Source organism: Ahaetulla prasina, chromosome 1, assembly GCF_028640845.1.
Source record: "Ahaetulla prasina isolate Xishuangbanna chromosome 1, ASM2864084v1, whole genome shotgun sequence".
In the NCBI taxonomy this organism is placed as follows: Eukaryota; Metazoa; Chordata; class Lepidosauria; order Squamata; family Colubridae; genus Ahaetulla; species Ahaetulla prasina.
This window is the reverse complement of record NC_080539.1, coordinates 369,309,534-369,322,839: the sequence shown is the minus strand read 5'-3', so window position 1 is coordinate 369,322,839 and position 13,306 is coordinate 369,309,534. Positions and strand designations below refer to the sequence as shown.

Sequence of the window (13,306 nt, the reverse complement as noted above, 5' to 3'; positions counted from 1 at the left end):
TGTCACTGATCCAACTGCAAGTGTTGACACACCGCCAACCGGATTCAATTCATGCACAAGTGGAAATTTATTTTCCAGGCAGCCCAACCCGCTCCGGTCCCTTCCAGGCAGGAGTAGAAAGCCCCCGAAATTGAGGGGACGGCTTCAAAAGCAGTTGAAAAGGAAAGTTGAAGGGATCAAATCTCTTCAGGATGTTTTGTGGTGGGGAGGATGGGGGGGGGGTTGAATCTGAAAAATCACATTCATAGACGATTTACTGCAGGTCAAGTAAGGTACTTGAGTTCAAGAGCTCTCCAAAATGATTAATTAGCATTGTCAAAGAAGCTATTAGAGAAAATGGAAAAGTTGCCAAAACGAACAAAAAAGAAAGGAAGGCAGGAAGAATCCATACCTGTGCTCAAAAAATAATAATCCAAAAATCTAAACTAATAATGAGGGGAGGGATTTATTTTTTTTTAGCAAGCTCAAGCAACGCTTTTCTAATACTGCATAATTATCCAACATGGTGGAAAGCATTTACCAAGACAAAATTATAAAGTCTATGCAAAGGCAATTCTTTTTTTTAAAAAAAACAACAAACAAACCAAAACCAACAACCACAAAATAAACGAATCTTCCGAATGGCAAGTTCTCCTGTTGTTCATCTGAGCTTTTCGAAAAGGCTTTTGACAAAATCTCTCCAGGGGAAGCTCAGCAATAAGAAGGGTTTATGAATCAATAAAAACAAAAGAAGAAATAGAACATTTTTACACCCAAAGGTGCTTTTCCAAAAGGCAACTGGACTTCTTGGATGAGAAGCAAAATGTTCTCAAAGAAAAAAAGCCAAAACAACTCAAGGACGTCCAGTTGCCTGTTGGAAGAGCAAATTTGGGACAACCATGACCTGGGTGACTGAGAATCTCCACAGACATACAGAATATTCTTACAATACTTTACGTCTATCCAAAACAGTGGAAGTCTGCAGTTATACATATTTAAAACGGATGCTTTTCAACTTGTTCATAAATTGCCTCGGTCGAGGCGATTCATTTGCTGATGGCACCCGATTATTTATGAAAGTTAAAAGAAGTGAATTGGATAAACATTGGAAAAGAAATAGCTTAGCTTCAAAGATACCTTAACAGGATCTGTGCCAATAGTAATCTGATGGGATAGGACCATTGGGAAGGGGATAAAAGGGCTTCATGAAAATATCAAAGGGAAACCTGCTAAAAGGCTGGTTGTACAAATGTGAAAAAAGAACGACCAGGAAAGGACCAAAGCACCTGAGGGTAGAACAAGAAGAAATGGGTGGAAATTAATCAAGGAGAGAAGCAACTTAGAACTAAGGAGAAATTTCCTGACAGTTAGAACAATTAACAAGTGGAACGACTTGCCTGCAGAAGTTGTGAATGCTCCAACACTGGAAATTTTAAAGAAAATGTTGGATAACCATTTGTCTGAAGTGGTGTAAGGTTCCTGCCTGGGCAGGGGGTTGGACTAGAAGGCCTCCAAGGTCCCTTCCAACTCTGTTTATTATATAATGTAACCTACTCTGTACGGGGATGTCTTTGAAAAAAAGATTCAGATGCTTTCATTGGTCCAAAATGCAACAGCCTGTCTGCTCAACAAAAACACAGGCTAAGTAGCTATATTACACCTGAAGATGCTACGTTGGTTTTAGAAGAGTTCAGTTTTGGATCCAATTCAACATGCTGGTAAAAAAAACAAAACAGTGCCTTTGAGTCAGTCTTTCTGGTGGCTACCTGAACCAGCTCATGAACTGTAACCATGAACTTTAAAGCCAGTATATGGTTTGGTGCCTAAAAAATTGCAAAAAGTTTACTTCCCACCCAGGTTTGACCTGTCCTATACAGGGGGAGGAGGTATGATGAAGTATCTCACTCCTTGTTGCTTTCCTGGTAATATCAATAGGTGGTTAGTAAGAGGATCAAGAGAGCCAGCCTGGTATAGTGGTAACGCCTGGGAATTCTAGTCCTGCCTCACAAATGTAAGTCAATAGGATGACTTTGGTCCAATCACCAGGAGACGATGACTTCTAGTCCTGCCTTAGCAGGGGTGAAATTTACTTACTGTATTTTTTTGAATATAAGACGCACCTTTTCCCCCGCCCAGCTTCTCAAACGGAGGTTTCAGAGGCTGAAAGAAGCTTCAGAAAAGAAGCCCCCAAACAGAGCTTCAGAGGCTTTTTTCCCCCCCGGAAGTTCTGTTTTGGAGGCTTTCAGAGGCAGAAAAAAAAAAGCCAAAAAAAGAAAGGCACAGAGCTCACAACCAAGGGAACCTGTTGCTAAAATTCACCTCTGGGAACAGCTGATTGGGAACCCAATCCACCTGTCAATCAGCTTTTTTTCTTATTTTCCTCCCCAAAAACTGAGGTGCATCTCGGTGCGTCTTATACTCCGAAAAATACGGTACCTTCCCTACCGGTTCACAAATGGGCAGGCGCTGCGTCGTCTGCATGCGCAGAGGCTTAAATTCACGCAAAAAAGCGACATCATGACGTCGGTGCGGGTGGGCGGAGCCTCCCGCAGCCGCCGCTACTGGTTCGCCGAACTGGCTGAATTTCACCTCTGTGCCTTAGGTATGAGAGGCAGCTGGGTGCCTTTGGTCCAATCACCAGGAGATTGTGAGTTGTAGTCCTGCCTTAGGCATGAAAGCTGGCAGGGTGATTTTGGGCCAATCACCAGGAGACTGGGAGTTCTAGTCCTGCTTTAGGCATGAAAGCTGGCAGGGTGATTTTGGGCCAATCACCAGGAGACTGGGAGTTCTAGTCCTGCTTTAGGCATGAAAGCTGTCAGGGTGATTTTGGGCCAATCACCAGGAGACTGGGAGTTCTAGTCCTGCTTTAGGCATGAAATCTGGCAGGGTGATTTTGGGCCAATCACCAGGAGACTGGGAGTTCTAGTCCTGCTTTAGGCATGAAAGCTGGCAGGGTGATTTTGGGCCAATCACCAGGAGACTGGGAGTTCTAGTCCTGCTTTAGGCATGAAAGCTGTCAGGGTGATTTTGGGCCAATCACCAGGAGACTGGGAGTTCTAGTCCTGCTTTAGGCATGAAATCTGGCAGGGTGATTTTGGGCCAATCACCAGGAGACTGGGAGTTCTAGTCCTGCTTTAGGCATGAAAGCTGGCAGGGTGATTTTGGGCCGATCACCAAGAGGCTGAGAGTGTATTTATTATTTATTACAGTAGTTCCCAACCTGTGGTCCGTGCACCACTGGGGGAGCGCGCCCCCCCCCCCATGTCATCACAAGGGGCCTGTGAAGGCTTTAAGAAATGTTGATTTAAATCTTGAGTTAAGCCTTGGGGGAGAGGAGCGTGGCCACGGTCCGTGGCCACAAGAGGTATTTAAAGGTCCGTGGTGAAGAAAAGGTTGAGGACCACTGATTTATCAAAGTTCTATAAATATATAAATAAATGATAAATAAAAATAATAAAGCCGGCTGGGTTACTTTGGGCCAGAGTAACTGGGGACTGAGAGCTCTAGTTCTGGCTTGGATACGAACCCAGCTTGGTGACTTTGGGCCAGTCACTTTCTCTCAACCCTAGGAAGGAGGCAATGGCAAACCACTTCTGAAAAGCCTTGCCAAGAAAACTGCAGGGACTTGACTGGGCGTCTCCAACAACCTGACACTACTGAAGGGAAGCAAAAAAACCCACCCCAAAATGGAGTCAAGAATCAGATCCTAACAAACTAATGCCAAGCCCTTAGCAGCTAATCATCATGAAGAAATTGAGACTGTCAAAGAGATTTTTAAATTACAAAAAGTAGAGAAGGGAACAAGGGGATCAGCCATATTGGACTTAATTCTCACTAACAGAGATGAAATGATAGGGGTTGAAGCTATAGGAATCTTGGGGGCAAGTGATCACGCAATACTGGAATTCAACATTATGCAAACACAAGTAGTAGAACAAAGTCAAACTAGAGTCTTGGACTTCAAGAGAGCTAATTTCAATAAACTCAGAGAGAGCTTGAGAAGGATTCCATGGATGAGAATCCTCAAGGGGAAAACAACTCAAGAAGCTTGGGAAATTTTGAAAAGTGAGATTATAAAAGCACAGTCTAGCACAATACCAATGAGGAAGAAAAATAATAGCTCTCAAAAGAAACCAACATGGATGCATAAAGAACTATCTGACAAATTGAAAGACAAAAAGGACAAATATAAAAAGTGGAAAGAGGGGCAAATAACTAAGGCAGAATATTAGCAAATAGCCCGAGCCTGTAAAGATGAAGTGAGGAAAACTGAGGCTCACAATGAACAAAGGCTAGCGACAAAAGTAAAAAATAACAAAAAAAGCTTCTTCCAACATGTTAAAAACAAGAAAAAAGTCGAGGAAACAACTGGCCCATTGCTGGGAGAAAGTGGCAAGAAGGTGACCAGCAACAGGGAGAAAGCAGATCTACTTAACTCATATTTTACATCTGTCTTTACACAAAAGGAAAAAACAATCCAACCTATCAAAAACAGCACCACAAAAAACAGATTAGGAACACAAGTTAAAATAGGGGGGAAAATGGTAAGTGAACATCTGTCTACCCTAGACGAGTTCAAATCACCAGAAATGGATGGATTACACCCCAGGGTTCTGAAGGAACTGGCAGACGAAATCTCAGAACCACTGAACTATATCTTTCAAAGATCCTGGAGCACAGGGGAACTTCCAGAGGACTGGAAAAGAGCTGATGTAGTTCCCATCTTCAAAAAAGGGAAAAAAAACAGATCCAGGAAACTATAGACCTATCAGCCTGACCTCAATACCAGGGAAGATTCTGGAAAAGATAATCAAGCAACGAATCACCGAACACCTAGAAGCAAACAAAGTAATAACCAAAAGCCAACATGGGTTTGTCAAAAACAGATCATGCCAGACTAATCTTATTGCATTCTTTGACAAAGTGACAAAATTAGTGGATCAGAGGAATGCTGTCGATATAATTTACTTGGACTTCAGTAAAGCATTTGATAAAGTAGACCATAACCTACTACTAGATAAAGAAGAATGTGGGTTAGACAGCACCACCCCCAGATAGATTTGTAACTGGCTGACCAACCGCACTCAATGTGTAGTCCTCAATGGAACTACATCCACATGGAGGGAAGTATGCAGTGGAGTACCCCAAGGCTCTGTTTTAGGCCCAGTACTCTTCAACATCTTCATCAATGACTTGGACGAGGGGATAGATGGGAAACTCATCAAATTTGTAGATGACACCAAGCTGGCAGGAATAGCCAACACTCCAGAAGATAGGCTCAAGATACAGAAAGTTCTTGACAGACTTGAACATTGGGCGCTATCTAACAAAATGAAATTCAACAGTGAAAAAAGTAAGGTTCTACATTTAGGCTAAAAAAACAAAATGTACAGGTACCGGATATGTGGTACCTTGCTCAATAGTAGTAACTGTGAGTGGGATCTTGGAATCCTAGTGGACAACCATTTAGATATGAGCCAGCAGTGTGCAGCAGCTGCCAAAAAGCCAACACGGTTCTGGGCGACATAAACAGAGGGATAGAATCAAGATCACGTGAAGTGTTAATACAACTTTATAATGCCTTGGTAAGGCCACACTTGGAATATTGCATTCAGTTTTGGTTGCCACGATGTAAAAAAGATGTGGAGACTCTAGAAAGAGTGCAGAGAAGAGCAACAAAGATGATTAGGGGACTGGAGGCTAAAACATATAAAGAGCGGCTGCTGGAATTGAGTATGCCTAATTTAATGAAAAGAAGGACTAGGGGAGACATGATAGCAGTGTTCCAATATCTCAGGGGCTGCCACAAAGAAGAGGAAGTCAGGTTGTTCTCCAAAGCACCTGAGGGTAGAACAAGAAGCAATGGGTGGAAACTAATCAAGGAGAGAAGCAAGTTAGAACTAAGGAGAAATTTCCTGATAGTTAGAACAATTAATCAGTGGAACAACTTGCCTGCAGAAGTTGTAAATGCTCCAACACTGGAAATTTTTAAGAAAATGTTGGATAACCATTTGTCTGAAATGGTGTAGGGTTTCCTGCCTGGGCAGGGGGTTGGACTAGAAGACCTCCAAGGTCCCTTCCAACTCTGTTATTATTATTATTAAATCAAATTTAATTGGAAGGGGGGGTTAGGTTACAAAATCCTGACCTCTTGATAAATTTACTTTAGCACTCCAATTATCTGCAAGTTCTCTGGAGTCAGTGCTTGGATTCCTCAATCCTCTTGATGACCATTTACAGTGGTTATCTATTTTCATGATAAAAGATGTAAAGATGTTTTCAACCAACAACTTTTCCACAGGTAATTTCTTCAACAAGGCATTGTTCTAATGTAAGGTTCTATATTTAGGCAAGAAAAACCAAATGCATAGCTATAGTATATGTGGTACCTGGCTCAACAGGTAGTAGTAACTGTGAGAGGGTTCTTGGAGTCCTAGTGGATAATCACTTAATAAGTGAGCCAGCCGTGTGCTGCAGCTGCCCAAAAACCCAACACAGTTCTAGGCTGCATTAACAGAAAGATAGAATCAAGATCACGTGAAGTGTTAGTGCCACTTTATAATGCCTTGGTAAGGCCGCACTTGGAATATTGCATCCAGTTTTGGTCTCCACGATGTAAAAAAGATGTTGAGAATCTAGAAAGAGTGCAGAGAAGAGCAACAAAGATGATTTGGGGACTGGAGGCTAAAACATATGAAGAACGGTTGCTGGAATTGAGTATGTCTAGTTTAATGAAAAGAAGGATTAGGGGAGACATGATGGCAGTGTTCCAATATCTCAGGGGCTGCCACAAAGAAGAGGAAGTCAGGTTGTTCTCCAAAGCACCTGAGGGTAGAACAAGAAGCAATGGGTGGAAACTAATCAAGGAGAGAAGCAATTTAGAACTAAAGAGAAATTTCCTGATAGTTAGAACAATTAATCAGTGGAACAACTTGCCTGCAGAAGCTGTGGATGCTCCAACACTAGAAGTTTTTAAGAAGATGTTGGATAACCATTTGTCTGAGATGGTGTAGGGTTTCCTGCCTGGGCAGGGGGTTGGACTAGAAGACCTCCAAGGTCCCTTCCAACTCTGTTATTATTATTATTAAATCAAATTTAATTGGAAGGGGGGGTTAGGTTACAAAATCCTGACCTCTTGATAAATTTACTTTAGCACTCCAATTATCTGCAAGTTCTCTGGAGTCAGTGCTTGGATTCCTCAATCCTCTTGATGACCATTTACAGTGGTTATCTATTTTCATGATAAAAGATGTAAAGATGTTTTCAACCAACAACTTTTCCACAGGTAATTTCTTCAACAAGGCATTGTTCTAATGTAAGGTTCTATATTTAGGCAAGAAAAACCAAATGCATAGCTATAGTATATGTGGTACCTGGCTCAACAGGTAGTAGTAACTGTGAGAGGGTTCTTGGAGTCCTAGTGGATAATCACTTAATAAGTGAGCCAGCCGTGTGCTGCAGCTGCCCAAAAACCCAACACAGTTCTAGGCTGCATTAACAGAAAGATAGAATCAAGATCACGTGAAGTGTTAGTGCCACTTTATAATGCCTTGGTAAGGCCGCACTTGGAATATTGCATCCAGTTTTGGTCTCCACGATGTAAAAAAGATGTTGAGAATCTAGAAAGAGTGCAGAGAAGAGCAACAAAGATGATTTGGGGACTGGAGGCTAAAAGATATGAAGAACGGTTGCTGGAATTGAGTATGTCTAGTTTAATGAAAAGAAGGACTAGGGGAGACATGATGGCAGTGTTCCGATATCTCAGAAGTTGCCACAAAGAAGAGGGGGACAATCTATTCTCCAAAGCACCTGATTAGATTTGGTTTCATATAGAAACAGATGAAATAGATGACATGATAGCAGTCTTCCAATATTTATAAATAAAATAAATAAATAAATAAAATATTTGAGGGGCTGCCACAAAGAAGAGGGCCTTGACTTATTCTCTAAAACACCCGAAGGCAGGACAAGAAGCAACGAATGGAAACTAATCAAGGAGAGAAGCAACCTAGAACTAAGGAGAAATTTCCTGACAAAATCTAATGGCTAGAGAACATAAGAAATACAGGTGAGTCCTTCCTTTTCTGAAAAGTGCCTCCAATCCCCTGAGTTACTGTATAATAATTCAGAACTAAAAAAATAAATAAATCACCCTCTGCTTTTTTGCTACCCAAATGAAAGAAGCCAATATTTCAGAAATTCTATTACACAACAATTACAGAAAGGAAGACTTCATAGTATTATTAACCACATTTTTATATTGCCGCAGTATAAACCTTACATTTATAAAGTACCTAGGGGTACACTTGATGCGTTATTACTCGGTAATTCTGCACGGTTAAAAGTCTTTGAGGCTTAAAAAAGAAAATACAGATGAACCAAACATGAGAGTTAGACTCTGAACTTAGCGGCGAGGCTTTAGATTTTACTGGACAATCCTTTGGTGCAAATCAGATGGAAAGTATGACTAGGCTACCTCACCGCTGGTTTGCATGCTCCAGAGCAACCTGGAATTAAGGAGAAACTTCCTAACAGTGAGAACAATTAACCAGTGTTGTCAGTTTGCCTGCAGAAGTTGTGGGTGCTTCATCACTGGAGGTTTTTAAGAAGAAACTGGACAGTCATTGCTGTGAAATACCATAGGGTCTTCTGCTTGAGCAGGGGGTTGGATTAGAAGACCTTCAAGGTCCCTTCCAGTTCTATTCTGATTAATAATCAAGGAGGAACAGGAACATTGGGAATTCTTCTAACAGTATTAAGTCTTAGCAGATAGCCACATCTTAATGCATATTTTAGTTTAAACCTTGGAGCGCACAGCTGCTAACTAAACTCAATGATTTTGTCGTTGAGAAGATAGCACTGCTATTGGGGGTGGGGTGGGGTGGGAAGAACCCAAATAAATTACTCCTTATCCCAGTTTTCAGACTGCACCCAGCAGTGCTCCAAGCAAAAGAACTTATGCTGTTGGTTTGAGCTCCGAGCTTGGCAATTTGTCAGTGACGATATCTCCTTGAAGGCTGGCGAAATGTTTGCAGCCGAATTGCCAAGCTCGGAGCTCAAACCAACAGCCTAACTAACCAACCCGAGCTACCAATATTCAAATCACATTTCAAAGAAACTTATTCTGGATCTTCCAAACTATATTTTGGACAACTGTGTGAACGCTATCATTAGCGATCACCATGAATTCTCAGTAGAATCTGGTATGGTTGACCAGAAAAGGTGGAGAACTTTAAGGGGAAGAAGTCTACTTTAGAAAGCTGGGATGTTTTAAAAATTTTGTTGACTTCCATTAATCTAAAAGGGTGCTGATCACCATCACTGAACATCTAAAATTGGCAGCAAAAACGAACTAAAGATCATTTCCAATTTTTGGAACTTCTTTTCAAAGGAAGACCAAGCTAAATACATTTCTGTTACTCTTTTTCCCGTTTTAATCTTTTTACTGAAAAGAAATCAGACCAGTTTTGGCAGTTTAACCCGACTTTAACTGAAGTTTAACTGAAACACATCTTAAATCAGTGTTTATTTATTTTTGGTACTGTCCTATTCTGAACAGATTTTGTCTGCATGTATATAAAATCTAAAACCTATTTTACTTTATTTTATTACTCTGGGCTTCCTGAGCATTGCATCTGACGGAAAAAGAGCATACATTTAATATAAATAAATAAAATCAAGGAGGCATTGAGAACCCCAAGGATGATTCTCAAAGTCTATTTTCCTAGTCAGAGCTGTCTCAAAAACGGCAGCTGCTTCCTTAAACAAATCACCAACATCGGGTCAGCAATGGATAATATTGAAAAAGCAGAGTTGGGGAAAAATAGGCAGCGATGCTCTACTTCATATCCTCAATTTCATGCCTCCAGAAGTGCTGGACATCACCTTCCATCATTCACGGGCAATTTCAGCAATGCCACTTGAGAATTCTATGGAGTTCAACACACCTCGGAACCAGGTTGTGGAAAAATGTGTTCTAGAACAGGGGTCTTCAACCTTGGCAACTTTAAACCTGGCGGACTTCAACTCCCAGAATTCCTCAGGTTTACTGGCTGAGGAATTCTGGGAGTTGAAGTGCACAAGTCTTAAAGTTGCCAAGGTTGGAGACCCCTGGCTTAGAGGTGACATGCATTAACATCTGGAACAAGGATAGACTTACTCATTATTTATTATTTATTTTTATTTATTTATTTTAAATATTCCTAGTTGCCCATCTACCTAGAAGGACTAGGGGTGACATGATAGCAGTCTTCTGATATCTAAGGAGTTGCCATAAAGAAGACGGAGTCAAGCTATTCTCCAAAGCACCTGAGGGCAGAACAAGAAACAACAGATGGAAACTAACCAAGGAGAGAAGCAACCCAGAACTAAGGAGAAATTTCCTGACAGTGAGAACAATTAACCAGTGGAACGACTGGCCTCCAGAAGTTATGGGTGCTCCAACACTGGAAGTTTTTTAAGAAGACACTGCACAACCATGTGTCTGAAACGGTATAGGGTTTACTGCTTTGAGCAGGCATTTGGTTCCTTCCAACTCTTATTATTCTGTTAACCACGCTCATGGAAATGATAATTTAAAATGCAATAAAAACACAAAAAGCAATAAAAAGGACTACATACTAAAAAATAAATCAATGACCCTGAATAATAGAGTTTTACCATTCTGACATTTCAAAAGTCAAAATGTCGGAGGGTTTTCAGGATTAAGTCATGAATTCACTCCATAAAGTAGTGATGTGTATTTTTGGTATCATGTAGAAGCCGGAAGAAAGGTTGGATGGTTTAAGGAACAGCAGAGAAGTGTTGAGAAGTGTGATCTAAAATCTTTCCTCCAAACTAAAACCTTTCCTCCAAACCATCCTTGAAGAAGTGTACACATATTTAATTTACAACATCTGAAATAAAACTGCTACATTTGATACACCCAGAGGTCTATCTCCTATTTTTTAAATTCAGATCCTACACTCCCTACTACACAATCCTACCAAATTAAAAAAAAGCTCAAGGTAAAGATTAAGACATTAATGAACAATCTCATCAACAAGGAGCAACTGGAAGGAACTAGATGACCTCCAAGGTCCCTTCTGACTTTGTTATTCTGTTAAGTTCGATGCACAAATGTTACAGAAGTAAAGACCTCCATTTCACCCGTTGTTTTTTCTCTCTCTCCAGTTTCCAAGTTCTCTTTCCAAGTTTTCACATTCCCTCACACAGCTCCTTATCTTCTTGTCCTTCATCTTCAACTCACCCAAATTCCAGATGCCGCCACCTTATCTCACTCGTGTCCAATTATTTTTCTTTATTCAAAATCTCTACCAAGGCCATCATGAAGCAGATGTAATCTGTAAAGAACTCCCTGACTTTAACTCCCCAATGGTCTGTGGACATGCATCCTCCGTTTTTCAGAAAATCACAACTTTTTGTCTTGGCCCTTGGATGACTCAAGATTTTGGTTTTTTCTTTTTGATCTCTTCAGATGGCCAAAAAACCCCTCCAAACTCAGATTTGTCAGATTTAAAGCTTGTTGCTCTCCAAAGTTGGATATTAGTTTCTAAACAAATAGAGCTACATCATCTCTTTTCTTCATTTCCACCAGTCATTTCCACCAAGTGCAACCTTGAACATGGATTACACCAATTTGTCAGCAGCTCCAAGTCCTTCTCCCCAAATATCCTAAGTGTATTTTTCCAATATTCCCTACTCTTTTATCATTCCCTGAAATCTGAATCAAGCTTCTTAGAATTTCCGGCTTTTTTATCTCAGTGGATACACCATTTCTAGCTCGATTCTCCAAATTTCAGTTGTGTTCCCCATGTCCATAAAAGGTCACCCCTCCCTCCATTTTGCAAATCCAAAAACGTAACCCTCCAGGTACTTTATATTTATCACACCAAAACCTTAACACCCTTGTAAGATGAACTCTCCCAATTAGAAGCCCTGCCAACCACACCAATTCCCACCTGGACCATTTGACACACAATATTCGTACCCATCCCCGGACTCCTTCATTTTGGGAGCGACTTCATCCTGAGAACGCTTCCCATTCATTTGTGGCCATCAGAGGCAAACCCCAAGTTATTCCCATCTCCCCAAAAAAGTAACCCCCAACTCCGCAGAAGTGCCCTAACCCAAAATTTTGCTTGAATTCCTTTAAAACACAACTGCTTCCCAATGAAACACCCCACCCCTCAATATTTAAGCCCCTGGAAAAAAGTCACGAACCGAGCATTCGCAAACCCCCAAAAGACGTCGTTTATAAAGTATCCCCCCCAAATCTTTGGCAAACTCCAAGAATCCCAGTTGTTTTGCAATACCTGCCCCCTAAATCAATCCTGCAACCCCCCCCCCCACATCCTGAGGGCAATTGCTCCTGCCGCAATTCTACACCTTTCCCCTGCACCCCAAATCTTCGCAGAGCGCCCAACTCAGGCCCATCCTCATCAGCTCCCTGCCCCCACCCAGAAGGCCTCAGCACTCCCATCTTCAGCTCTGCACCCCAAATCCTCCTCCTCCTCCGCTCCCCAAGTTTGACCCTCCATCCCCATCGCCCGAAACCTGCCCATCCTTGCTGAGCGGCCCCCCCAAAAAAGTCCCTCCAGAAGTTTTAGAGACCCTCCCGAAGTCGGCCTCCTAAACCACGGGCCACACCTTCCCACCTGCCCTGCACCCCCATAACTCTGACCCATTGGGAGACTCATCCGCCCTGCCCCACCGACCCCTGGCGCTGCACCCCCAGCGAAGTCCCAACTCCTCCATCCTCGCCTCTCCGGCCCGTTCATCCCCCACCCATCACCACACACGGGGACCCCCCCACCTGCCCCCCAACCCAGGAACTCTCACCTGCCGCCCTGCAAGTCCCACCTGCTCCCCCACAAAAAGCCCTGCCCTGGCTCCCACTTCCTGCTCCCCTCCAAAACCCCCTGCAAGCCCCGCCCCCACGGGGTGCCCCTTCTCTTCGGAGGGGAGGGAGGAGGGAGGAGAGGAGCCGACTTTCTCCTCCCCCAACACTCTCTCTCTCTCTCACACACACTCACCTCCGCCATAGCCGAGAGTGAGAACGGCGGCAGGGGAGGCAGGAGAGCCCGGATGTGGAGGCTGGCGCTGATTGGCTGCCGCGCACGGGAGCGGGAGGAGGAGGCCGAGAGAGAGAGAGAGAGAGAGAGTGTGGGGGGACACTGCGAGGCGGAGGGTGGGGGGGCGCGCGGTGAGGGTGTTGGGTGGGGGCGACCAGGCGCGGAGAGCTCTGAGGTAAAATGTGGGGAAAAGAGGGGCGTGGAAAGCTGAGGGGAGAGGAGGCAAAGCGACAGGTGAGGCAGGTGAGGGGCTC

General features: G+C 42.9%; 1 protein-coding gene across 1 annotated transcript in view; it reads right to left on the bottom strand.

The window, feature by feature from the left end:
- Positions 1–13,023, bottom strand: part of MIER2 (MIER family member 2) — a 100,475-nt gene extending 87,452 nt beyond the window's left edge. Inside the window, exon 1 of the mRNA XM_058163564.1 lies at positions 13,014–13,023. Coding sequence (XP_058019547.1) covers positions 13,014–13,022 — 9 coding nt within the window. The 5' untranslated portion in view covers position 13,023. The remainder of the gene's footprint in view (positions 1–13,013) is intronic.
- Positions 13,024–13,306: the final 283 nt, after the last annotated feature.